General features: G+C 45.2%; 3 protein-coding genes and 2 non-coding genes across 6 annotated transcripts in view; 4 read left to right on the forward strand and 1 right to left on the reverse strand.

Moving 5' to 3' along the window:
* The window catches only part of USP12 (ubiquitin specific peptidase 12), a 99,341-nt gene extending 96,996 nt beyond the window's left edge, over positions 1-2,345 (reverse strand). The window contains exon 1 of the mRNA XM_074958814.1: positions 2,125-2,345. The gene's annotated coding sequence lies outside the window, so the exon portion shown is untranslated. The remainder of the gene's footprint in view (positions 1-2,124) is intronic.
* Positions 2,346-2,563: 218 nt separating this feature from the next.
* On the forward strand, positions 2,564-7,456 carry RPL21 (ribosomal protein L21). 2 transcript variants are annotated; one of them, XM_074943525.1, is made up of 6 exons: positions 2,564-2,638; positions 3,544-3,622; positions 4,289-4,350; positions 5,356-5,468; positions 6,389-6,539; positions 7,330-7,456. In XM_074943525.1, exons 2-6 carry the CDS (start codon positions 3,556-3,558, stop codon positions 7,417-7,419), a joined length of 483 nt encoding a protein of 160 aa, XP_074799626.1. In that variant the 5' UTR covers positions 2,564-2,638; positions 3,544-3,555; the 3' UTR covers positions 7,420-7,456. The 2 variants fall into 2 exon arrangements, with proteins under 2 accessions (XP_074799626.1, XP_074799632.1); XM_074943531.1 differs by having other exon boundaries at positions 2,609-2,683.
* Positions 5,082-5,158, forward strand: LOC141981149 (small nucleolar RNA SNORD102). The gene has a single exon (XR_012637691.1). It is a non-coding gene; the product is annotated as a small nucleolar RNA SNORD102 (small nucleolar RNA).
* On the forward strand, positions 5,530-5,658 carry LOC141981095 (small nucleolar RNA SNORA27). The gene has a single exon (XR_012637652.1). It is a non-coding gene; the product is annotated as a small nucleolar RNA SNORA27 (small nucleolar RNA).
* Positions 7,457-24,373: 16,917 nt separating the features above from the next.
* On the forward strand, positions 24,374-27,111 carry RASL11A (RAS like family 11 member A). The gene is made up of 4 exons (XM_074943509.1): positions 24,374-24,777; positions 25,284-25,340; positions 25,462-25,541; positions 26,291-27,111. Exons 1-4 carry the CDS (start codon positions 24,654-24,656, stop codon positions 26,741-26,743), a joined length of 714 nt encoding a protein of 237 aa, XP_074799610.1. The 5' UTR covers positions 24,374-24,653; the 3' UTR covers positions 26,744-27,111.
* The last annotated feature ends 207 nt before the right edge of the window (positions 27,112-27,318 follow it).

Genomic DNA, 27,318 nt, shown 5'->3' on the forward strand with positions numbered 1-27,318 from the left:
TGGCATTTCAACATCCCCAACGGTAATTTTCTAGTCGGGGAAGTAAGTCCCTTCTTGCAGCTGCTCAAACAGCCCAGAGTTCCTAAAGATGTGAGCATCATGCACCTTTCCCAGCCATCCCACGTTGATGGTGGTGAAACATCCCCTGTGATCCACCAGTGCTTGCAGCACCACCATTGAGAAGTACCCCTTGCGGTTTATGTACTGGTTGGCAAGGTGGTCCAGTGCCAAGATAGGGATGTGTGTTCCATCTATCACCCCACCACAGTTAAGGAAACCCATTGCAGCAAAGCCATCCACTATGACCTGCACACTTCCCAGAGTCACTACCCTTGATACAGAACATCAATGATTGCATTGGCTACTTGAAACACAGCAATCGCCACAGTAGATTTGCCCACTCCAAATTGATTCCCGACTGACCGGTAGCAGTCAGGTGTTGCAAAGTTCCACAGGGCTACCACCACTCGCTTCTCAACTGTCAGGGCAACTCATCTTCATATTCCTGTGCTTCAGGGCAGGGGAAAGCAACTCACAGAGTTCCAGGAAAGTAGCTTTACACATACAAAAGTTTCACAGCCACTGGAAATCATCCCATACCTGCAAGACTATGTGGTCCCACCAGTCTGTGCTTGTTTGCGGGTCCCAGAATCAGCGTTCCACTATATCAACCAGCCCCACTGCCACCATGATGACCCAGTTGCCCCATCCTATGCTTTCAGGAACATCTGTGTCCACGTTTTCCTCACAATCTTCCTCGTGCTGTCGTCTTTTAGCCAGGTACTGCACATACTGCAGTATAATGCATGAGGTGTTTACAATGCTCGCAACAGCAGCGGTGAGCTGAGCAGGCTCCATGCTATGGCATCTGCACAGGTAAGCCAGGAAAAAAGGCACAAAATGATAGTCTGCAGTTGCTTTCACGGAGGGAGGAAGGGAGGGGAGACTGCCAACAGGGGAGACTGCCAAAACCACCCATGGTAATGTTTTTGCCCCATCAGGCATTGGGAGCTTAACCCAAAATTCCAATGGGCAGTAGAGACTGGGGGGAACTGTGGGATAGCTTCCCACAGTGCAACGCTCTGAGTTGATGCTAGCCATGGTATTGAGGACGCACTCCACCAACTTAATGCGCTTAGTGGGGACATACACAATAGACTGTATAAAATCGATTTCTAAAAATTGACTTCTATAAGATCAACCTAATTTCATAGTGTAGACATACCCTTACTCTTCCAGTCTATGATAAAAACACGGACAGAGAGGATGAAATCTACTAGTTTTTAAAGTTTGAAGGACAGCTTAATAGTTTAGCAGACTGTCTCATTTGCAAGATTTAGGCCAGGATCTACATTCACAAGTTAAGTCAACCCAGCTATGTTGCTCAGAAGTTGAAAAATACACAACATAGTTAAACTTGATCTCACTTCTGGTGTAGATAGCATTAGGTTGACAAAATTCTTCTTCTGACCTACCTATTACCTCTTGGAGAGGCAGATTAGCTCTGATGGGAGAACTCCTCCCATTGCTGTAGTGAATGTCTACACTGAAGCAAGAAGCACTGCAGTAGCATAGACAAGCCCATAGGCAAGTGCAAACTTAAATGCCAGTCACTTTCACTTTGGCATATTTGAAAATTTTCCCAGGCTAACCTGAAATAATCCTTCTGACTACAGTTAATCCCTCTGTTTAATAAATCTTTTACCTGTAAATATTAAACATGTCTTGATAAGAGACCTTTATCCAAAACATTTAAGGTTGCTTTTTTTTAAAATGAACATGAGTTTTACATGCTGTTTTGTGTATTTAATTAAATTCAGTTACCACCCTAACGCAGCTTGACACAACTCCTGAGCAAAAAGTTAATTATCTAGTAAATAAACAATATCCTTTACCATTCTCTAACATACTAAAAAAATACAATTAACAACAAACTATTAAGCTCTACGATTACTTAAATGCATCAAGTGTACCCTTCTAGCTAACAAAACGACATACCAGACCCCATGTAAAGGCGCTATTGAGTTGTAAATCAATACATTTTCATGGTTATATCAACTAATGAGAATACACTTTAAAGATCCGAAATATGAACGGAAAAGTTGATTAAAATTGATTATTTACATCGAGGCTTTTCCGCGGGCTGACAGAACTCGCAGGCTTCACTGGAGCCACCCTGACACGGTGCACAGAGCGCAGCGCCTGCCCTGACTTTCAACCCACAGACTAATAACGAACAGTCCACACAGGGCGACACCAGGCCGCTGTTTTCTCCCACGGGCGCTAGAACGCCCAGAGTCCAGCAGCGACAGAACAAGCTCGCCCCGCCCCCGAGACAGACGATGGACTAAGACTAGCACCCCCACCCGCTCCGCCACGTCACGTGGCCCTCCTAAGCCCACTTCCCGGGCTGTCCATACATGTGCCTGTTTGTAATGGATGGCGCAGCCCCCCATCGGGCGCTGCAGGGCCAGTATGTCACACAGTGAATTCCTAGCCGCTATTGTTGTCCTGCCCCTATCCCCCTCCCTCGATTGCTTTATAGTCAGGCAATGCGCGGGCAGCCCCTGAGGTCCCCCATTAAGAGAGCCCGGGAGGCGCCGCCTTCTTCCTTTCGGCCTGAGCCGCCATTTTGTAGGTATGTGTGAGAGGTAGTGCTCTTGTCACGCTGCGATAACACCGGGTAGGGAACTCCGCGGCTGCGGTACCGCTGGGTGGCGGGGAGGGCAGCGGATGGGGGCCGGGCTGGGCCTGGGAGGCGGCAGCAGGGCGGGGAGGGTGGCTGCATGGGCCCGGGAGGCCGCTGCACGTGCCAGCCCGAGCCGGGACAGAGAAGGGAGGCGGCTGCACAGGCCCAGGGGCGAGTTGGCGGGGGACAGGGGAGGCCGCTGCACAGGCCTGAAAGGGGGTCGGGGGGTGGCTGCACGGGTTGGGGTGGGGGAGCTGCCTGCGGGGCTGGGCTGGAGGGCGGGCTGGGGCCAGGGAGCGAGCCCTGCCTCCTCCAGCGGCCGCTGTTCAGCCGCCCCGTTCTCGTGCAGGGGGCGCGCAGGTCTCCCGCCTGTGTCCTAGTAGGTCTGCCAAGGGGCCACGTACCTGTACGTCCACTTCATTCAACTGTGAATGTGACGCCAGGGCAAGCTGCCTGTCTGCACTGGTGAAGTGTCTCTAAATGATCGGATAGCGAATATACCTCCCTCTGCAACCGTTGTGCTTAGTTTAAAATATCTAGTTCATCTAGACAAAGCTGTCACTTTTTTCCCCCTAGTAACTTTTATAAAGCTCTATTGGAAGTATTAAGCAACACGCAGGATTTTGTCAGGGGTTTCAGTAATTTGGAGTATAGTCTGAAAACAGTGGGATGATTTAGTTGGCGATCGGTCCTGCTTTGAGCAGGGAGTTGGACTAGATGACCTCCTGAGGTCCCTTCCAACCCTGATATTCTATGAACAACACTAGATCTAAGCATGCTGCAAGACCTGAATAGCACTGGGGGGGGGGGGCCAAATACATGAGGATAATCTGAGTTGTCTCTTTTTTTAATAGCTGTTTGCCAAAATGACAAACACAAAGGGGAAAAGGAGAGGGACACGTTATATGTTCTCGAGGCCATTTCGCAAACATGGTAAGTACAGCTTGTGTTAGGGATATCTGCATTCATAGCAATAATGAGTTTAGCCAATTTTAAAAAGACATTCAAGCATTGCGTTAACCATTTCTCATCAACATTGTACTAAGAACGTTCTTAAGGAGACAACTAAAAATGCAGAACAAAATACTGTCATAGCCACTGCTTTTATCGGATAAACTTTTTTTCCCCCATGGGGTAGCTGCCTTTTTATCTTGTACTTCAAATTTTGATTACCTTATCTTTTGACTGCTTGAAAATAGGTTACAATACTTGTCATTTTTAGTAAAGATAGGATAAGAATTACTTTGAAGGGGGAAGTGAGAAAGTTATATGTATTGGGAGTACTGGCTTAAAACTATATAATTAAATCAACAAGTTCAAACTGCTCTTACCAAAAGGCAATGGCAACACCAATTACCCAGCTAACAATGGGGGTGGGGCGGGAATCTTACTGTGTAATATCTTGTAACTTCTACACTGATCAGGTTAAAACCAAACTTGAATTAGCTGTAGTGTCTTAAAGTGCATTTTTTTAAATGTGACAAGATGGCTGACTTTTCCATTTCTAGTCACCTAAGCTTTTTCAGATGAGTTTGAGAAATACCACTTTTAGTAAAAATGATTCTCTTATGAAACAACTTTGTATTTTCCTCCCCCCAGGAGTTGTCCCTCTGGCCACCTATATGCGAATCTACAAGAAGGGTGATATTGTGGACATCAAGGTATCTAATAGCATAACATAATTCAAAGATGAAATAAGATAGTCTTAAAACAAAATAAAACAAATTCAGTGCCAAAACAGTAATGTAGTATATATTTTAAAAACATGGCTGAGAATGTAAACATTAATTAAGGGACTGTTTTGGTTGCTGTAACAGCTGTCTCTTCCATCCTGCATGTTCACTGGGAATTGATGTCTGGAAGCTGGACATCTTCAGGAGAAGACTTTACTCTTTTGTACAGCGCCTGACACAATGGACCCAGGTTCATGTTTGCAGGCTCCCCTGGATGTTACTGATATACAAATAGCAGTAATAACTCAGTCTGCATCTCTCTATTGGCCTAACAGAGCCAAAATTTTACTTCTAGGGTATGGTGCAAAGCAGATCCATTTTAGCTCCTACCTACAATCCTAGATACAGGTAGAGTTGCTTCGGGAGTCTATATATTAAAAGTATATGCACAGAGATGGAAGCAGTGAATGTTTTAAAATCTGGGAAATAAACTAAGGGATGTACTTGATTGCATCTATAATAGGTGCAGTGTGACTATTTCAGTTCTGAACTTGTGCTCCAAAAGTCAACTGTAGTGTTAATTTAAATTATCTTTTGCATTGGATATTGAATTTCTCCATAGAAGAATTCTACTTTTATCTTCCAGTATACAAACTTTTGAGAAGATTTGCCTTTTTAGAAAGCTAAGGGTGCAAAGTCTAAGCTTCTTGACATTCTGGAGCTTGATGATGACTGTCTCGTGCGATTGCTTTGGTAATAACAAAATGAGCAAATCATTTCACCGGCACTGAAAGCAAGCCAGGATTGTCAGAGAAGTTTAATAGATTTCAGATATCTTGTGATGATTTCAGTAGCTCAAAGCAAACCTGTAAACATCTTCCAAGATATCCATAACATTAAGAATCAGATTTATACTCTATTCTCCACATTAAAGCTGAGAGTAGAATGGCTTCACTTTATTTTAATGGTCTTACTCTTGTATGTTTTTAACAGGGCATGGGTACTGTTCAACAAGGTATGCCCCACAAGTGTTACCATGGCAAGACTGGAAGGGTATTTAACATTACTCAGCATGCTGTTGGCATTATTGTAAACAAACAGGTTAAGTAAGTGTTTTTTAAACTTTCCTCTGGGTGAAACTTGATTTTGAAAGTAAACTGTAGTGACACCCCCTCTTTCACTTTGCCAAGTAGACATTTCTTGTCGTCTTGGTCATTCAGTTGGGGTAAAATAAGTCCTTTTAAAACCCAAGCAAACAATGATTGTTTGGCTTGGATCCTGTCAGGGGAAACACTGGACTGTTAAAGATTATGAAGAGTTCAGCAAGCTAGCATATTTATACTAAATTTGTTTTAAAGGTCATTATGTTGTCTTAATTTTACTCAACTGGGCATAATATAGCAGAGTCAGTAAAATAAGGTACAGCGCTTACTTATCCCTGGACCTACTGACTGTGTGGATTGAACTACAACAGTGGTAGATGATACAACTGTTTGTCCCTGTATTACAGAGGAGAGAATCATTAGTCTTCAAGAGTATTAGTCTTGAGGTATTAGAATATGGTTGAGTTATTTCTTCATGTTAAGTATCCTCACACCTTGTCAACTGTCTAATTGGGCCATCTTGATCACTACAAAATTTTTTTTCCTTCCTGAAAATAGCTCATCTTAGCCTCTTCCTCCACCTTTTCATATTGTGTGTGTGTGTGTGTGTGTGTGTATCTATGTTCCATTCTACGCATCCAATGAAGTGGGCTGTAGCCCACGAAAGCTTATGCTCAAATAAGTTAGTCTAAGGTGCGACAAGTACTCCTGTTTTTGTGGATACAGACTAACATGGCTGCTACTCGACACCCTGTTGTAGAAACTGATAAAAATCTGACTACAGTTCCGTGTGTTTTGAGCAACAGCCCTTTTAAGAAAAATGCTATGTAGTCATGCTTCTGGGACTTTTTAAAATGAGCTTCAGTATTTGTCTTACACATTTTTATAATTACAATAAATTCAAAATAGGCTTCTTCCCTCAGGGGCAAGATTCTCGCCAAGAGAATTAATGTGCGTATTGAGCATATTAAGCATTCTAAGAGCAGAGACAGCTTCCTGCAGCGTGTGACAGAAAATGAAAGGAAGAAAAAGGAAGCAAAGGAAAAAGGCACTTGGTTTGAACTGAAACGCCAGGTATTGTTTAACTGAACTAATCATACACCTATGACATTTAAGACTCAAACTGCTTGACCATGTAAATAAGCGTTGATGTTCCTCAGACACTAGTGAAGGAGGGGGACAAACTACTAATGGTTTGTGCCTATACTAGACAGGCCTAAGTGGGAAAAAGAGTAGATAAACACTGAATATTTGTTTAAGGTAGATCTGTACTGGAAAAAGTTAGGTTAACCCAGCTGCATTGCTCTGAGGCAGTGGTCCCCAACCTCTCTGTTGCAATAGCATATTCATGTTCCCAGAAGAGTGCGGTGGGCACTAGACGACCAGCTGCCGAAATGCCGCCAAGAAGCAGCGGCATTCCGGTGGCAGGTTGTCTGGTGGAAGCGCTCTCGTCAGTAGGTGGGCACACAAATGCCCCAGCAGGCACCATGGTGCCTACGGGCACAGTGTTGGACCACTGCTCTGAGGTATGAAAAATCCATAACCCCTTGAGTGATGTAGTTAAGGTGACTTAATGCCCAGTAGGTTGACAAAAGAATTCTGTTGACTTGACTACTCCCTCTCACTACAAGGGGGGGAGCCCCTTCTATAACTACTCAGTAGCACTGAAAATATTTTCGTTAAAGCAGTCAGATTGGAAATACATTTAGCTTAATAGAATCATATGAAAAGAAACTTTACATTACACATGATAGAATTGGTTTACACATTGCTAATGTAACTGCAAACTAAACATTCTAAAAAATGTAAGTCAGGTTTACTTTGAGTTTGTCATATTAATGGTTATTGCTTTTTTTGCTTACAGCCTGCTCCACCCAGGGAAGCACACTTTGTGAGAACCAATGGCAAAGAGCCAGAGCTGCTGGAGCCAATTCCCTATGAATTCATGGCATAGGGAAACTTAAAAATAAAGCTGTCTCTTTAAGACAAAATGTGAGTGATGGTTGATTGCTTCCAGAACATATGCTTTGGATGATTGATCTTCCTTCGTTAAATTACACTTTTTGGATTATAGATCAGTTTTGGGTAATGAAGGAAAAATTCTGTATATCAGTTGTACTGTTAAACAGGTGTACCTTAACCACTATGCTTTGTGTATGCCAGTGATTAAGATTGTCACAGGTATTTTTAATAAGTTGGGTTGCAAGCACACAAATTCCTGGAAGCCTATGACATGTCCCTCACTTTTACTAAAAATACAAAGTGGCAGGGGAAGAGAATCAGGGGCCTGTTAGTCTGAATTAGTGACCACTATCCTTACCAAGGATTATTCACCTTTGATGGCACTCTCATGTTGCCTTATTAGGCACTGTCAAACAGCAAGTAGTATTTAATATCATACTACAATCTTTAGTTTAATTCTGAAAAACAGCTTCAGGTCTTATTTGATTGTTATCTTAATGACTCTCAGCTGTATGAGTCTTACTAGATAGAAGCCAGTTTAGGTGTAGTTAGCTGACTGTTATGGACATCTTAATCTGTTGTTGTGTGTAAACTGCTAAGTGTTTCAACATTAATTCTCAGGACAAGGTTTGTAAAACAAAGCTGTATGCATACACAAAAGGTGAGATGCTCTCCAAGAGCAGATGCCTCCTGTAAGCCTTAAGTTCTGTGAGGTCTTTGCTCAAACTTAGGTGTTCCAGAGTCCTTGCTTTAGTGGCCTTCAGAATGTTCTCAAGGAAGATAGTATATGGTATTCAGATATACTAAGGCATAGGAATAGAATTTCCTTTCTATGCTTGTCAGATCCACAGCACTGAAGATTCCTATATACATAAGGTCCCCAGGAGCTAGTGAAATTGAAATGAAGTTTGTATAGGAAATAGGCCTTGCACCAAAAAAAAAATCTTCCAAAATAACCAGCCTCCAATTTTCACCTGCAAGCCAGCTTTCAATTTTGATACCTAAAATCAGCTACCTTATACTCCCCCTTTTCCTTGTGCTCTTACATACCTTACAAGTGTGATAACACAGTTCTACTACTTGCAGCCTAATTCACCCATTACTAAAGCTTCCTTTGAGTCAAATACTTGTACTCTTAAGGTCTGGTCTACACCTAAATTACATTGATCTAGCTATATCATTTGGCAGTGAAAGATTTCATGCTGGGTGAGGTAGTTAGATCAGTTGGTCACACTAACCACTTGTGTTTAGACAATTGGGTTGATGGAAGAATTCTTTGTAGTTAGAGAAGTGGATTAATTATTTTGATAGCATTGATGTAGGAAGCATCTACCCTATAGTACTACACCTGCAGTGCCACAGCTGTGCTACTGTAGTAGACACCTTAAATACAACTAAAAATAGCACCTTTAGCCATCTGCTTCTTGTGGGATCAGCACTGACATTAAATCTATACTGCTTCAAGGGAAGTGCTGGAGGAATTCTATCCTGAAGCTCTCTAGTTCAGGCAATATACCCTGACCCCTCCAGGGGCAGTAGCATATTTCCTTGTGGGGTAAATGGTGATGGCCCTGCTTTCTTCCACACCATCTTCATGATTTGCACTGTAGGAGTTGCACAGAGGAATCACAATTATACAACTAGTGCCATATCATCCCCACTCTGAAGCAGTGCCTAACAGGCAAAATGTTAGAGAAACATGAAGTTTCTGAAGAATTGAATTGGCCTCTGGAACAGCTCACCTTCAATCCTTTTGTTCCCACACCCAAATTTCACCTGCTTGCATCCTTCCATATCTTGTCAGTGCCTTTACCCACACCCTTCACAGCCTTGCTTCCCCTATTCATACAGTACTCTTCCTCTAACCTCCACCAGCTCAGCTTCTGCCTTTGTTTCGCTTTGTTCAAATTCTCATTTCTATCCACCATTCTTCTTCTATCCTTGCTCCTCCATTTCTACTGCTCATCCACCATTGCCCCCAACCCATCTGCCCTCTTACCTATTCTTCCTATCCATGCACCCTTTCCTCTCTATCATTCTTCTTTTCCTCTGCCACATGTCTCCATCCACTGAGTACAAGTCACTTGGCTCAAAATACAGTGATAGACCTAGTGCAGCAGTTCTCAAACTGGGTCCAGACCCCATTTTAATGGGGTCACCAGGGCTGGCTTAGACGTGCTGTAGCCTAGGGCCAAAGCCTGAGGATTTCAGCCCTGCATGTTGGGACTCAGGTTACAGGCCTGCTGCCTGGGGCTGAAGCCCTTGGGCTTCAGCTTTATCCCCACCTCTGGTTCTGGTTTTAGGCTTCAGTCCCCCATTCTGGGGTCATGTACTAATTTTTATTGTCAGAAGGGGATCACAGTGCAATGAAGTTTGAGAACCCCTGTCCCTAATTGTGAAAGAACGAACAAAATGTACACATACCTTTAAGCTTTTGCTAGTAGGTTACATAGCTTTAGCAGTATAATGGACAACTTGTTAGCCAAATATTAACCTACAAAGTATATCTGTCAATCATATGACTATGTAGTTTTCTCTGTGATAGTGCTGGTCCCTAACTAATAGGACGAATCAAACCTATGGATCTGAACATCCCCAACCCAGGAAGTTTGGCTATTACCCAAGCTGCAGTGGTCAGAAGACTGTTTTCTACATGTGCCAAATTTCTATGTATGATCAAGTTGATCATCCTTTTCCACCGTGTGTCCTTCAGTCTTGTGAGATATCCTAGTATTGCAACAGAACCGGCTTATTGTACCTGTGGTGCTAGTAGTAACTAGCTTTCCAGACCAGTGCCAGCTCCAGCTCGCCTCCGATAGGTCCCATAAGCATCATGTCCTTCGATAAATGAAACAGACAAAATAAAATACAAATCAGTAAGGTGGGGTAAAGCCCTTCTTTTCTAAAGAAAAAAGAAGTGCAGATCACATGTCTCCCTTCCCATTTGCACATTTCCATCATCTCCTTTTGGGGACCAAATAGTCCCAAGGCAACTGCAGTGATTACATTTAAAAAAAAAAGCCACAACTGCTAAATAGTATGTGAAATACTTTCCTAGTTTACTTTTCCATTTAAGCAGTTTAATAGATGGAGACAAGGAAGGGAAACCAAGCATCTGGAATAGTGGTACCACAGTTTGGGAATCATTGCCCTCTGAAAATTGATAAGGGATATCAGGTTATTGTTTTCATTTTAGCATAAGGGACACAATTCTTAAGCAGCATATTGCACCTGTTCATTTGGTACAAAATAGTACAGTGTTCACTAAACAATGTGAAGAGAACACAACTTGCTTAAATCATTTTGACAATACTATTAAGTACATTTAAAAATTAAGAGTCAGGACAGCAGTAGATTTAAGATGATATTGGCCCATGACTAGGGAGAAGGCCAATTGGCAGGGTTTTGTAGTCACTCCAGAGGTGGAACACAAGGAAGAATAAATTTTGAAAGGAAGAAAAATAAATACTGACAATTATCTTCACTTACAATTGTTACAGTAATAGATTGTTTTGATAGATTCTGAACTGAACATGAAAGGTAGCCCTTAAAATTCAGACCCAGAACCCCCAGAATATACTCAGATCTATGTAGATGCGGAGCCTTAAAAGCTACGATTGTAAACGGACCATTTCTGCTAAGTCAAAAGAGGCTAAGGTTTGCACGAGAGCTTTCTTTTTCTATATACAAAAATACCTTGAGCATGCTGTTGTGCTTTAAGTGGAGTCCATTAAAAGCAGCAACATACTTCAGGAAGTATGCAATCTTGTGTCTCTGTTCATGTCAGTCTTGTTATGTGTATGGAATTTTCTTCTCTATAATGAAGGTATGTTTGTGACCAATGGGAGCTGAAGTCAGGTAATGGTGTAGTTGTGTGAACCTAAAATATGGGCAAAAGGAAAGATGGCTTTTTGCCTGTAGGAATCCACTATAACACGAAGTTAAAGAAATATATGAACTAAAGTGATAAGCAGGACAGTGGAGGACAACCTGATTTTGCAGAGTGCTGCAGCGTGGCCATAAAGTTAGTGCAGGCTAATAGTAGGAGTACAGCTGTTACCCGGCACTTCACTGGTTTGCCCAAGTCTCCCCGTACACAGCCAATGATGGGCATGCCGAACTAAAAACCTCATTTGCAATCTGAGAATAGCATTTAAACCCATAACCGCTCACTGATTTGACTATTCCCCCATATTCTGCTCTCTGATTTGACTATTCCCCCATATTCTGCTCCTTTTGTACCTCATGATATTGAGAAGGGAGAAGACACGTAACGGAGTTAACACATGTTTTTGCTCAGTGAAGATGACTATGTCTAAGGTTTAACCTTGCCTCCCCCCCGCCCCAGCCTGTGCTTACCCTTGTGCTGGAGTGCAGCAACCTTGCTCATCCTGACACAGCTTGCAAATACTTGCAATGGCTAAGTCTGTTGTCACTCAAGCCTTAATCTTGCAATAATTGTATCCCTCTTGCACATGCTCCCCTGCTTCTTGTTTCCTCTCTCTCCTTCCTGGATATACTGCTCCCTTGTATATGCTGCCAGACTGCCTCATTCCTCTTGAGAGGCAAGGGGACTGGGACTGACACAGCTACAACTACATTCCATTCCTCTTCTGCAGGTGGCTGGCAGCTCCAGTCCCAAGGACTCCAGTCACTGAGGGGACTTCTGTTTCCCCTATTCTTAAGTGACAGCAGTCCATAATAAAAAGAGTTCAACAGCCTCACTTTCAGCTTCTTAAACCTCCGAACCTGGAAACAAAAGTCCATGCAATCTAATCAGCTGTCTTTCTATGGACCTCCAGTGGGCCACAATCCACAGTTCGGGAACTATTGCTGTATCATTTAACAGCCATGACAGGCATTTAGAGCTCATGGTGTTTCCAGTTCAGGCTAGGTAAAGCTATCTAAGAGATCAGCGATACTTCTCTTTCACAGATTGCCTCTGTAGATAGAAACGGAGACAGGATGACTAGCTCAACACAGCAATACAAACACCCCTGCTTGGTATAAAGTGAGGGGACGCGAAGTCCTGGGGCTGCAATTTGTTAACTCTCCTATTTATCAGGCATGGAATGGACACGTTTTGATAATGTTCTGTCAAGGGGCACTTTGAATGAGCACCCTTAAATAGCACACTTCAAAAAGGTTATAGAAAAATAGTGCAAACAAATGCTACAAGGCCAAAGACAAGATGGAATATGACAACAGAAGTGGACGACGACATGAATTACTGGAAAAAAACCTAAAAAGCTTTAGCAATAGAACAGAAATCTTGGTACAAAAGAAAAAGGTCTGCTTGGGTGACGGTAAAGCTTTGATGACATTTCAAATTAAAATGAGAGACCATCATTCTGCTGCTTTGGAAATAGCTGAATAGTTGAAGTACCCAATTCCCTATTGTATTTCTTAGGCAGCCTAATTTAACTTTGTGCCAATTTGTGCAATGTTAATTACAGTGGACTGGATTATACCTTGAGGCAGCAGTAATCATGGGTGGACCACAGGCCAAATCTGAACCGCCAGATGCTTTTGAATGGACCCTGAAGTCTTATTTACTTATCATTGTTATTTTTCTCTGGCATCGGGACCTTGACCAATAAATTTGGACCTTGACCAAAAATAATTGACCACCACTGCCTTGAGGAAATGGCTCTGCACTGGGGGGCAGTGTGGAACAATGGAGGCAACCTGATAGCCACACAAAGCCTCCCAGAGCTGTCAGGGTACAGGAGGAACACAAACAGATACTCTTGAAGGGGTGCAGAATCCTCATCAGTGTGCAGCAGACACATTCTGCTGGCTGGTGCATGGACACCTAGCCAGGGATCTGCCAACTCCCTTCCCCACCCTGCCCCTTTGGGGTACCATGCATCCCTTGGGTAGTAGTTAGAGAACAGCTCCTGGGTGCAACAACAGCAATGCTGCCCAGCCCTGACCCTACAGTGCCTGAGCATTCTCCTACACAGGGGGAATCTTCCACTGCTTTGGTAATTGATTGTGGGACAACTTTCCACTGGTTGAATGGTATTAAGTTTCCCCACCATTCCTGAGGACTGTGGCCATGGCCCCTCTGAAGCCTCCTCCACATCTGTGCATGTGACCTCTCTGATGGAGAGAAAGGGCAGAGAGCAAACATGAATTCATGCACCCTTCATGCTCTGGCATTCTCCGAGAATCTCCATGCAACTCAGTTGACACTGATCAGACTTCCCATACTAGTTTAAATTTAAAATTACTTCTATTCGGGATCCATCCAATTGGGTACCTGGCATATTTTAGTTAGATTAAAAGGCAGTTTGTCTACTCACTGCTGGGAGTCAAACAACCCTTTGTTCAAGAACTGCAATCTTAATCTTGTCTGACTGCCACTGCATTTGTAACATTGTCATCACTGCAACCTCTAGGTCTATTATATTTTTGTTAAGTGGCAACAGTATGCTTGGCATTGTACAAGACAGAATGCTACAGTGCTACCCTCCTCTCACCCCAAGAAATTTATAATCTAAATAGTGCAAAATTAACTGAGAGCATCTGCATTTTCTGATGTAATGGGGTGACTGAATTTTTATATGTATTAGCTTTATCGCCAATTGACTTTCCACACCACATTGTGGGTCATTAGCCTGGCTTAGTCAGGGTCTGACTTTTTGCAAACCCTTAGTTGCACACAAAGTCATTACCCATTCAAGTAAAGTTATTGACTTCAAAGAGGAATAACTAGGAGTAACGGGATGTTAAGAAAGGGAAAATTAGTCCTGAATAAAGATAACCTTCCCAACAGTGGAACAGACTGTGAAAGTCTCCCAAGCAAAGCAATAAAAGCCCTATTACTTAAGACATTTAAAACTAGCCCAGGTAAAGGATGAGAACATATAGTATGTAGAGAATAATCCTGCCCTGGCAGAGCGAAGGATTAGATGAGTTAATAGGCTTCTCTCTCAACTTCTATAAAAGTGCCATTCAATGCGGGAGTCTTGTTGGGTATCACTTTGCCTGTCTTTATAGACCTTCTTGTCATTCCTCCAGTCCCCTTTTCTACAAAACAGATGGGCATATTTTCTACAGCCAGCAAGGGGAAGAGAACTCAAAGATATGGTATTGGCAAGAGAGAAATAGACAATTTTTTTTCCTCTCATTCTGCAACAAAATGTAAATTGGTTATGCAGTGTGGTGTTTCTATAATGTGATTTCAACAAAGCACTATAGTTCAATATACTTCCATAAGGTATCTCATTCAAAAGTATCAAGGAATGAGTCAATGTTTATTACATAGCTTGTTTTTTTTAATACATACATATGCAATACAGTATATACTTATATGGCTATGAGTGGAAGGCTAAAGATAAAATAATAATGGAGACAGAGGAGCATGAAACAAAACCTTGCATCTCACTCCTGAACTCCGGGAACGTATACATCCCAACTGGCTCTTAGACTAATCTCCAATTTTATAATATTAGTATTCATAAATACTTTGCCTTGAGATAGCATTTCATCTGTTTGCCTTGACCTGACATTTGAACAGAGAAGAAAGATTTACACTGTGTGACAAGGCTATATGGTTGTGACAGATCTGGCAATTTCCTGACCTATACTTGATACTTAGACAAACCTTGAATTTTCGGAGTTCACTGTACTAACAATGCAAATGTCTATGTATTATTGTGGGATCGTATTTAACGTCTAAAACCATGGGAAGTGTCATGAGCTTCAAAGGACTATTTGAAGCAGTGGGTCAAGACAATGAACTTTTCAAGTTAAGAAGGTGTCACAGATCCACAGGATCTGTACTATGCTCCAGCTTTAAAATAGTCCCTTAGAGGAAGAGCTTTGTGTGGCATCCCTCCTTCCCAAGTGGTTTCACTCTCTCTTAAGGATAGGCCATTTGGTCTCAATATGGAGACTGAGGGCTGGTCTACACTACGGGGTGGGGGGAGAAATCGATCCTAGTTACGCAACTTCAGCTACATTATTCACAGAGCTGAAGTTGACGTACTTAGATCTACTTACTGCAGTGTCTTCACTGCAGGGTGTCAACAGGAAACACTCTCCCATCAATTCCCCTTGCGCTTCTCATTGAGGTGAAATACTGGAGTCAACGCTAGCGTGATGGGCGGTTGATTTATCGCATCTATACTAGACACGATAAATCAACCCCCACTGGATCGATGGCTGGCCGTCAATCCGGCTGGTAGTGTAGACAAGCCCTGAGCCTCTCAACTCTAGCCCTCCTACTTCACACAGTGACCTCTTCCCAGCAAGTCCAGCTAAGGTAGGCTCCTGGTCAGAGACTTCTACAATCTTCAAGGACCAAAAATGCTCCTCAGCAAGTATTTTCAGTGACACCAAGGTGCCTTTTCAAAGTAGAGTAGGATGTGTGTGTCAACTGGGACACAGCATCAGGAAGTCTTTAGGTAAACAGAGACAAAGGCTAAGACATACAGTATTTTATTCTGGCCAAGCCAGTGCAATTAGCCAGCCAAGTTGCTATGGAATCTATTTCTGGCTCTGGCTCTTCATCTCTGTCACTCCCATGCGAGAGCTGCTGTCTCTTCCAAAAGCCAACCCTTTCTCCAGCCACCTGACACCTTTCTCCTTTGTTCTTGAGCTGGAGCCCTTGCTCTGCTTCCCTGCCTCTCTCAGCTATTGTTGGTTGCCAGGTATGAACGTCTTGGTTACTGGGGTTCCCATTGTCTTTGCAGATTCTCCATTAATATGGGTCAGTTTCAGCCAGTCCTTTAATGATCCATTCATTCCACCCCAGACAGCTATGTGATCCAACTCATGTCTCTTGTTGTTCCCTAAAAGCAGATTTTGCATTGTTACTCAGTGATTGGAAAATGGCTAAGTAGAGCAGGAAGCTTAAGCACACATACAAATCAAAGACATTACAGAAAATCCACCTTTCATCACAGTAGGTTTCCCAGGAAATCTTGGGGGTGCATTTGCAAACACACTTACTCCGGTTATGCAAGAACTCAGCCTTTTAAAGCTTCACCCTGAGAGGGGGACCTATTGTAACAAGTGACCAGCAGGCAGGACAGAAAAAAAACAAACCCAAACTGTCTAATGAAGGGACTCTCAGAGTCATGCAGGAGGAGGGGCTTGTTCTGAGCCAAGACAGTTATGAACTTGTGACCACAGGAAACCCTTTGTGTGGTGTTTGAAGGGCCATTCACCAGCCAGAGCCTTTACTGGAGTCAGGGTGATCTCTGGTAAGCTTATAGAATCTTTATTGTTTAATAGGTTCTCTCTTTAATGCTTTCATCCATAGGTGCTGGAACTAGGGGTGCTGCCACCCGCTGGCTTGAAGTGGTTTCCATCATATACAGGGTTAACAGTTAGGTTCAGTGGCTCTCCTCACGCCCATTATATAAATTTTTCCAGCTCCCCTGCTTTCACCTTAAGAATAAAGGTGCTTGCTTAGAAAGAGCTGTGTAGTTCCTTAACCATGGGTAATTACACTGTTTATGGTCTCTAAAGAGAAAGCAAAGCACAGATGCTGGCCTGTTTAGGCACTCATTTTCTTGGGATATCAGTGTAGGCAGGGAGCTGTGCAACCTGGAATACTCTGGTCAGGAGGAAGAGAAACATGTCTCCACCCAGGAGACCCGACAGCTGGGGAGCCAGGAGTCTGACAGTGGATCATAGAGGGGGAGTACAGATGCAGTTGCCCTGAACTTTGTCACTGTCACAAATGAAACTAGGGGGGTTGATAAGTTTTACTTTGATCCCTCTCTTGTATTGCAATAGTTGCATCAAACACAACCTATAGGTGGTTAACAAAGACACAAACTTGATTTTTTCGATTTACTACTTTAAAAAGTCATGTTCTGACAGAGAACCTTTAGCATTTTAGTTCTACATGTCAGCTTTTGCTGGTTTGTGTCATATCCCTTAATGGTAAAATTATATATATTATATATACACACACACACCCTTTTATGAATTCTTTAAGGCCCAGATCAGCAAACTCTTACCTGCTGGCAGATAAGAACATGCACAAGTAATTTCATTGAAGCCAGTGCAACTCCTCACATGAATAAAAATGAGGATGTGCACAATTGCTTGCAGGATTGGGACTTGAGTGCTACAGTAATTGTGTTATCTATTTCTAGTAATAGAAGCATTTCATTTTTAATATTTGCCTCACTTTTTAAAAGTCTATTTTAAACCCCTGGCTTTTTCCCCCCCCCAAGCACTTTCAGATTCCTCCCAGATGAACTTTAATTAATGTGAGCCTGGATTTCCAATATTGGTTATTGAATGACATATCTGGGTATGAAAACAAGAGTATTTCTCAATGATAAATGAAAAGCAAAATGAATTATGTTTATAACTTTATATGAAAAAATAAAGTATATGATTTACTCCCAATTACTAAAATAAAACATGTATCACAATAGATTAAGGCTTTTGACACTGTCCTACATTACATTCTTATAAGCAAACTAGGGAAATACGGTCTAGATTGGCAGTTCTCAACCAGGGGAGGGGTTGGGGGGGGTCTGTGAGCCCTTTCAGGAGAGCCACAAGGCCCCAACGCTGAAACCCCAAACTCCAGCATCCCACTGTGGGGCTGAAGCTGGGAGTGGCACAGGGCTGAAACCCCGAGCGCCCCTCTTCTCCCCCCCCACCCAGCAGCACAGGGCTGAAACCCTGAGCTCCCCCTCCCCACTGCTTGCTGAAGCCAGGAGTGGCAGCGCTGAAGCCCCAGCAGAATCCCTAGTCCACGGGCAGAACTGAGGGGGCACAAGGGGGTTGCCCCCCAAACTGTAGTGCCTTACCCAGAGTGGGGCAGCTCCACGCTTCTCCCACCTCCTTCTCTCCCTCAGCCCCCACCCTAAGCAGGAAGCCGGAGTCAGGAAGCGAGGGGCAGCTGCTCCTCTGGCTGGTGGTGCCATGGAGTGGGCAGCCATGGTATTCCCCCATCTGCTGCTCATGGCCAGGGTTGCAATTGCTCCTCAGCTCCCAGCCCTCTCTGACTGCTCATGCAGCTGATCAGAGCTGCCCAGGTGGGGACCCAGGCCAGGGCTGGCAGAGCCCTTGGAAAGTAGCCACCAGCACACATCCCCAGACAGGCTGGGTGGCCTGCTGAGGTGAGCCAGGGGTGGAGATGGCACTTCCTCCCTGGACCCTGCTGGGTGGAGCTGGCCTGAGCCCCCCCAGAATAGAAGTCAAACTATGCCAATACCCAGGGGTTCCCCCCTCCAGCCCTGCACCCTGGCATTTTTACAGCATGTTGAGGGGGGCCCCTCAGGGAAAAAAAAAAAAAGAGGTTGAGAACCCCTGGTATACATACAATTACAAGAAGGTGGGTGCATAACTGCATTCAAAGAGAGTAATCATCAGTGGTTCACTGTTAAACTGGGAGGGTGTATCTATTGGGATCCCCCAGGGGTCAGTACTATTCAGTATTTTCAATAGTAACTTGGATAATGGAGTCAAGAGCGTGCTTATAAAATTTGCAGAGGACACAAAGCTGGGAGGAGTTGCAAGCACTTCGGAGGACAGGATTAGAATTCAACATGACCTTGACAAATTGGAGACTTGGTCTGAATTCAATAAAATTAAATTCAATAAGGACAAATATAAAGTGCTTCACTTAGGAAGCAAAAAAATCAAGTGCACAAAACAAAATGGGGAATGACTGGCTTGGTGGTAATACTGCTGAAAAGGTTCAGAGGGTTATAGTGGATCTCACAGAATAGAGGTCAACAGTGTGATACAGTTGTGAAAAAGGCTAAAATCATTCTGAGCTAGACCCAGACTAGTGCCTACAGAGCCAGCTCCACCCCAGGGCCCTCTCACAGAATCCAGGGAAGGTAGTTTCCAATCAGATTAATTGCTGTGGGTTTTATTTCAAACCTTCATAACAGAAACCAGAATCAACACTTCACAACCTCATCACAGTCTGTATAGGTTAAATCCCTTTCTCCCAAGTCTGTCCCTCACCCCACAAGCTCATCAACCCACAAGCTCTTACCTCAGAGCCTTTTTTGTGATAACAGGACTTTCCCCACTTTCCCTTCTGTTTCTTAGAGCTGCTCTTCCCAGAATTTGCTCCAGCAGGTATTACAGCCCCTCTTCTATAGTCTGCTCCTCCTTTTATGAGGATCAGCCAGTTAAGGTGTAGGTCTGTTCCCAGGTGCAGTGGGTGAGGCTAATTTGCCAGCCAGTCAGCTGCAGGACTCTGACTCCAGAGAAACAGATTTAAAATTGCTATTAAAGCTAATGTTAAAAAAATTACATAATACATAGGTTGAGAAAAGAGTGTCTGTACATCTGGTTATAGTGCTTAGATTACCCACAAATAAAAAAGTTTGTTTTTAAAGTCATAAGATACACATAGTGCATAATCAGCAATAACCCAAATTTGGGTGAATGAATTTAATAATACAGTTTAGATATCTAGCTTCCATGCATTCGGGTACATTACTCATGAAAAAAGTTATACACAGAGTTGGTGGTGGAAAGCAAAATATATCAATGAGTGAAGATTGTGCCTCAGAAATTGAGAATTTAGGATAAGTTGTCCATTTAGAGAAAAAAGACAGTCCATCAGGAAAGTATTTGAGTTGCTTTCCTGACTGTGCTTCTCATCAGCACCCCAGGTCATCCCTCCTAGTATTGCCAATGGCCAGTGATGTGTGTGACGGTGCACCCCATAAGGCTATATGGAAATATGCTTATGAATGTATATATGACATAACTGGAATATGTTTTATGCTACATATGCCATGTAACATATCTCTGTAAAGGTTATGGTCTACTGAATTTATTCATCCTATTTGTATGCATGTGTCATTATTGTATTCGAAGTTATGAATATTGGCTGTATACATGTTTGATTTTAAATAGCCTTAGTAAGGCATTTAGTCAGCTTCTTTGGAAAGGAATTTGCAAGTTAAGTGCCCAATCAAGAAGCATTTAACAGACAATGGATCTTGAAAGGCTCCAATCCACACAAGAAGTCTACATGAAGACGTTCAAGGTAGCATGTGAACAATGGCTTCTGCCTGTAAAAACTGAGTCATGCATGGACATGTGACTTGCCCAGGTGACTCCAAAACTCCATCTTGGAGCTGGACTTTGCATAGGAGAGAGGAGGGGGTCTCCACCCACATGAGAAAGTCTATTTAAGCCCGTGGGAGACCCCTCCATTTTGTCTTCAGCTGGCTCAAGAGATAGCCTCTCCACTCCCAAGGATACCTGAAAGAAACTGGAACAAAGGACAGTAACTATAGGGGTTGTGAGTGATTGCTGGACCCAGACTAGAAGGAGACTAGTCTGTAAAAGGAAGCTTACTGGAATTCCTCTGAGGGTGAGGTTTTTATTTGCATTCAGTTTTCTTACTGTATTAGACATAGACTTGCATGTTCTATTTTATTTTGCTTGGTAATTCACTTTGTTCTGTCTGTTACTACTTGGAACCACTTAAATCCTACTTTCTGTATTTAATAAAATCACTTTTTAACTATTAATTAACCCAGAGTATGTATTAATACTTGGGGGGGGGGGGCAAACAGCTGTGCATACATCTCTATCAGTGTTATAGAGGGCAAACAATTTATGAATTTACCCTGTATAAGCTTTATACAGGGTAAAACTGATTTATTTGGGGTTTGGACCCCACTGGGAGTTGAGCATCTGAGTGTTAAAGACAGGAACGCTTCTTAAGCTGCTTTCAATTAAGCCTACAGCTGTTAGGGGACGTGGTTCAGACCTGGGTCTGAGTTTGCAGCAGGCTAGCGGGTCTGGCTCAAACCAGGCAGGACACTGAAGTCCCAAGCTAGGAGGGCAGGGAAAGCAGGGGCAGAAGTAGTCTCGGCACATCAGCTGGCAGCCCCAAGGGGGTTTCTGTGATCCAACCTGTCACAATGTGTTCTATGTAGATGTCCCTCGACCACCTGATGGTGTCTGACACCATGAGTTGCCACATTAGCCAAGTGTAGCGTTGACCAACGCCACATTCTCTCAGCACTCGCTCATTACCGGGGTCCCATGCACCCAGGACTCCGATGATCACCGCGTGAGTTTGGAGCTCATAGCCCCTAACTCTCAGGGTGTCGGCCAGAGGGGCATATTTCTCCAGTTTTCAAGATCGGGCATCGTGGAAAGCCAGAGTCCTGTTTTCGAAGGGCACTGTGATGTCCACCATGATGATCTTCTTCTGGTCCTCGTTGGTGATGATGATGTCCGGTCACAGTTGGCTGCTGGTTCCCGGGATGGCGGAGTTCATGGCTGTCTTCCCCACAGGTGGCAGGATGGCTCTGCCCAGGCGATCTTGGATGGCGTTGTGTCACAGCTGCCAGGCTCTGGAATGGGGCTTGCAGCTACACAAGACGTGGGGTAGTGTCTTGTTGGCATAGCCGCACTTCCTGCATCGCTTGTCCCGATTCTCGTGGGAATGTGGAGTGTGGTAGGTAAGGTGCATGGGAGGTAATTGTCTAGCTCTACCTGGCACTGGTGAGGCCTCAGGTGGAATATGGTGTCCAGTTCCAGGTGCCACACTTTAGGGAGTGTCCACAGAAGAGCAACAAAAATGATTGGTTTAGAAAACCTGACCCACCAGGAAAGGTTTAAAAAATGGGCATGTTTAGTCTTGAGAAAAGGAGATAGGGGGACCTGATAGCCTTCAAATAAGTTCAGGGCTGTTAGAGGAGGTGATCAATTATTCTTCATAGCCCCTGAAGGCAGGACAAGATGGAATTGGCTTAGTCCGCAGCAAGAGAGATTTAGGGTGGATATTAGGAAAAATAATTAATAGTGTAGTTAAGCTCTGCAATAGGCTTCCAATGGAGGTTATGGAGTCCCCAGCATCTGAGCTTTTTTAAGAACAGGTTGGACAAACACCCGTCAGGGATGATCTCTAGGTTTACTTGGTCCTGCCACAGCGCAGGGGGCTGGACTTGAGCGCCATGGCGCTAGGCCCAGAATCAGCAGGGGCCCTGGCCAGATTGATCCCCTGGCTGGCTGAGCCAGCCAGGAAAGCTGCCCGCACCCCTGCTCCGCCCCCGCCCAGCCTCTTCCCCAAAGCCCCTGCCCCGCCTCTTCCCACCCCTGTTCCGCCCCAGGCCCGCCCCCACTCCACCCCTTCCTCTGAGCAATGTCCTGGGCGACTGCAGCAGGGGTTGGGCGTGCCCTGCACTCACCGCTCCATTCCGCCAGTGAGTGCTGGGGGGCGGTTCCCCCCTGCCCCCCAGTCCCAAGGCTGGGAGTTAGAGAAGCAGAGTGGTGCGGGCTGGGGCCGGGTCGCTCCACTTCCCGTCGCCCTCTGAGTGCAGGGTCAGGCCTGCCCTGCAATCACCAGGTGGCAGGAAATGGAGCGACCTGGCCCCAGCCTGCTCTGCAGGCTCATGCTGGGGGGCGGTTTTCCCCCTGCCCCCCAAGCCTAGGGAGGAGATGGAGCGGTGGAGAAGGGGCATGGGATGGGGAAGAGAAGGAGATAGGGGAAGCGGGGGCCCAGCATGTGGATCCCCTTGGCAGCAGCTGGGGCTCCCCTGTTAAGCAGGCCCATCAAACCCTCACCCTGACAAGCCCCACCTCCCCTGCATCTGTACCACTCTGATGAGCCACCCCCAGACACCCTCCTTACTGAGCCCCACCTCCCCTGTACCCAGACCACCCCCCACTGAGCTCCAACCACTTTCACTTGGTCCTCCCTGCAGACTCCCATTGCCCCTGCACCTGGAACCTCCCTGTGCATCCAGATCCCCCACTGAGATGCCTGCACCCAGACTGCCCCACACAGAACCCTCTGACCCCCATCTGGATCCTCCCACACTAAGTCTCTCTGCACTTGGATCCTGCTGCCAGGCTGAGCCTTCCTGCCCACATCTGGTGTGCCTGGTGCAAAAGGAGCAGGGCCCCAAGGTGTTTCTGTGGCACGCATAGCCCTTGTGCTGTGTCAGGTTCAGCCTAACTGCCAAGTCCCTGTCCCAAGGGGGCAGGGGAGGCTGCAGGGTATTCTCCTACCTCCACGCAGCTAGTGGCCTGTGCTCCCCACCACCATGGTGGAGCTTCCACATTTATTTATTGTGTTAAAAAAATTGCATAATTTAAGATATTATGCACAGAATTTGATGCAGAATTCCCTCAGGAATATGGGGCGCTGTACAGCTGTGATGGTGGGACCGTGAAGGGGGTGCTGGACAGTAGGAGATCTGTGGGTGGGGGAGCGGGGCAGGGGGTATGGTGTGCAGGGTGCTGTGCAGTTGTGGTGGGAGGTCAGCAGGAGGGGTCTCTGGGCATGGGGTGCTGGGCATAGCGGGTCCGGGGGCCTTGGGCATAGGGATCTGTGGGGGAAGTCTCTGGGTGAGGGGGTGCTGGGCATAAGGGCAGGGCATGGGGCAGTGTGGAAGGGGCAGGCTGGCAGTAATGGGCTAGGTGGGCCACTGTGCGTCTCACAGTTGTGGGTTTGTAAACAGTGCCCTTGTGCTGGGCTGAGGGGGGCCACTCCCGCTGCGCTGCACCTCACCTCATTGCCCCCAACCAGCCCCTCGCTCTGCAGACCGCCCCCCATCACATGCCCTACTTCCCCAATTGCGGGCCCACAAATATGTTTGACGCCAGGCCCACAAAAAGTTAATCCGGCCCTGGACTTGAGGACCTGCCAGGTCATTTCCAGCCTTCCACGCCGAGGGCTCTGAGCGCCCGCTGGTGTCTTTTTAGCAGCATAAGCAAAGGTACATTCACACCCCCCGCCTGCACACTCGCCCAGGAGCAGCCCCCGGCAGCCAGGGGGCGGCGGGCGGTGAAGCTGCCAGGAGAGTTTGCAGGACCGGGGCTCTAGCGGGTTCACCTGTCGCTGGCGCGCTTCCCCCGGCGGGGCCAAGGGGTCACCACCAGCCCCGTGACCAGCGGCCCCGCGGCAGCCGCCGCCCGAGCCCGAAGGCGCGCAGGGCCGCGGCTGCCGTGGGCGCTGTGTGCGCACACCCCGCCCTGTGCGTACGCAGCGACGGCCGCCGGGCTCAGCCTCCCCAGCGCCGGGGCTGGGCGGCGAGGGGAGGAGGCGGCTCCTAGCGGTCGCCGGGGATCCCTTTAAAAGCTCGGGCTTCAGCGGCAGCTCGGGCAGCTGCAACATCTGCAGCCGCTGGCAGCGCCTCGTCCTCCTCTGCCTCCTGCCGCGGCTGCCCTCCTGCCGCCCGCGGGGCTCCCTCCGCGGCGCCGGTGTTTGTGGGGCACACGCTGCTGTTCCCAGCCCGGATCGACCCCTCCCTTTCCATGCGCCCGCCGACCATGTCCACTAACTTCCTGCTCGCGCCCATCCTGGAGTGCCCCTCGGACTTCTTCCAGCGCCGGGACATCAAACTGGCGGTGCTGGGGGCCGGCAGCGTGGGCAAAAGCGGTGAGTTCCGCTGGGCGAGCCACTGCCGTGGGGTGGGGGGCTGGGAGCCGCGGTCGAGGGCCGTAGCTGGGGCTGGGGAGCGAGAGACAGCCGGGCTCCATCGCACGTAGAGATCCCGAGGGGTTGAGGGAAGGAATATCCCTGAAAACAGAGGGATGTTGGCTGAGTCTCTCTGGGTTGTTTGTGGACGTGGCCCTTGGTCCGGAGAGAAGTGCCGAAGTCAGGGATGCTTCCTGCCTGAGCTGGAGAATTCCTTCACAGCCACAGAGTTTTTCCAGTAGCCAGGCAGGCCAAGCCTATTGTCCAATTCCTGTTCCTTTGACTGGCTTTGATCTAGCTGTACACCCCTTCAATCCAAATATGACAATTTTTTTAAAGCTCTTTATGCATTAATCTCCACTGATAAACCTGTAGATGTACACGCCTGGGAGTGCAAGAGGAGCTGGAGCATGATTGTAGTGTGTTTTGCCATGCAGCTATTAATAAAAGCATCTGGTTCTTTTCAGCTATGATTGTTCGATTCCTAACTAAGAGGTTTATTGGAGACTATGAACCCAATACAGGTGAGGATTTTTTTTTTTAAATGTCTGTTTGCAGAATCTACATACTAGCTACCATGTTGCTTTAGAATTTATTCCCCCTGCCCCAAAGCAACAGTTTTCATTACCTTTATTTATTTCTCAGGAAACTTATATTCAAGACTTGTTCATGTAGAAGGAGATCAAGTTTCCATACAGATCCAAGACACACCAGGATGTATTCAGGTACAGAAATGCTTCTGAACTAGTAATGGAGGACTTGATCCAAACTCCACTGAAAATCAGAAATGCAGTCTTTCTTTCCTACTATTAGTATCATTCATGCATCACTGCCTACAGTTATTTTATGACTAATAGCTGTGATTAAAGGTACATTAGCCAACATTTCCATAAATAGAATGGATTTAAGCCTGTACAAAATAATCTGTAATGGCTGTTTGGAATACAATTTTATATCAAACTTATTTATGTTGAAAGTTTATTAACAGACTTTTTTTAATTAAATTTTATTTAAAATACTAAATTTAAGACCTACTAGAATGTGCATGATGATGTACTCAGGCTGCTAGTAGAACATGATTAAAACCAGACTTTTCCCTGCAGATTTATTGAATATGCTAGAGTAGCTTGCTCGAAAATGTTGTGTGCTATAGTGATTTATATTATCTAGGACTAAGCTAAATGTACAGCGACTAAATCATTTGACTTATCTTAAAATGATTCAAGATGAAACATTAGTTTTCACAATTGTGTTCTTTAAACCTGCATTAAGCTGTTAAGCTCTTTCAGTTAGTAAAGACTCAAAAATTGAACCATTCCTTAAATAGCCAGACCTGTCTCCTAATAAATAGGAATAAAGTTCATTTACGTTGTACAGTGTGGTCAGATGTCTTGTTGCTTTATTAATCTGTTTGGAAATAGTACAATTTAAGCTTCATCTTTCCATTATCTAACTTCCAATCATTCCTTTACAGGTGCAAGAAGGCTTTGTACAGGTGTTGGACTCTCTTTCCAGATGTGTGAAGTGGGCAGAGGGCTTTCTCTTGGTCTATTCTATCACAGACTACAGTAGCTATCAGTCTATTCGTCCTCTGTATCAGCACATACGCAAAGTCCATCCAGACTCTAAAATACCCATCCTTATTGTGGGAAACAAAGGGGATCTCCTCCATGCGAGGCAGGTACAGACTAATGAGGGGATGCAGCTGGCTAATGAACTGGGCAGTGTGTTTTTAGAAATCTCCACTAGTGAAAACTACCACGGGGTCTGTGATGTTTTTCAGTATCTTTGCAGGGAAGTTAGCAAACTACACCACAGCAGCTGTGGAGACAAAAGGAGATCGTCCATCATCCCTCGACCCAAGTCTCCTAACATGCAAGATCTAAAGAGACGTTTCAAACAGGCACTAACTTCCAAAGTCAAGTAAACCAACACTGAGTCATGTGCAACTAAATGGACTTTTTTTTTATAAAGTGTAAATTTAAAAAAAATATTTATTTTTGTACTCATGCCACTGATGTGCAGGTGGGTGGAAGTATGCAATTTTTTGTTTAGTTTTGTAAGAACTACTGTGCTGTAACAAACTGGATTTTGCTAGTGGTTAGAGAAAGGGATTGAGCCAGGAGCTGTGGTTTCTAGTCCTGTTTTGGACAGTGACTTGCCGTTTAACCTAGGCTATGTTGCTGTGTCTGTGCCTCCTATCTGTAAAATGGGGATGATAATGTAACACCTTTTGTCAAATGCTGTGAGATCCTTGGCTGACTAGCTTTACATATGGAGAAAGTATTATTAAAGGTGAAATGATCAAACTCTTCAGTTGCAATAGTCCTGTTTTAACAGAACGCTTAGCAGACCTTCCCTCCTTTATGGCCGACAGGTTGGTACCTGAGTGTGTGCAAGGATATGAGTTATTTTGCCAGCATCTGTAGAGTGGCAACAAGTCCTCTTGGCATTTTTGTTATACTGTGCTGTTCTCAATATGCATTATATTATACAAGCATT

The sequence above is a fragment of the Natator depressus genome, chromosome 1 (assembly GCF_965152275.1).
Source record: "Natator depressus isolate rNatDep1 chromosome 1, rNatDep2.hap1, whole genome shotgun sequence".
NCBI classification, from domain to species: domain Eukaryota; kingdom Metazoa; phylum Chordata; order Testudines; family Cheloniidae; genus Natator; species Natator depressus.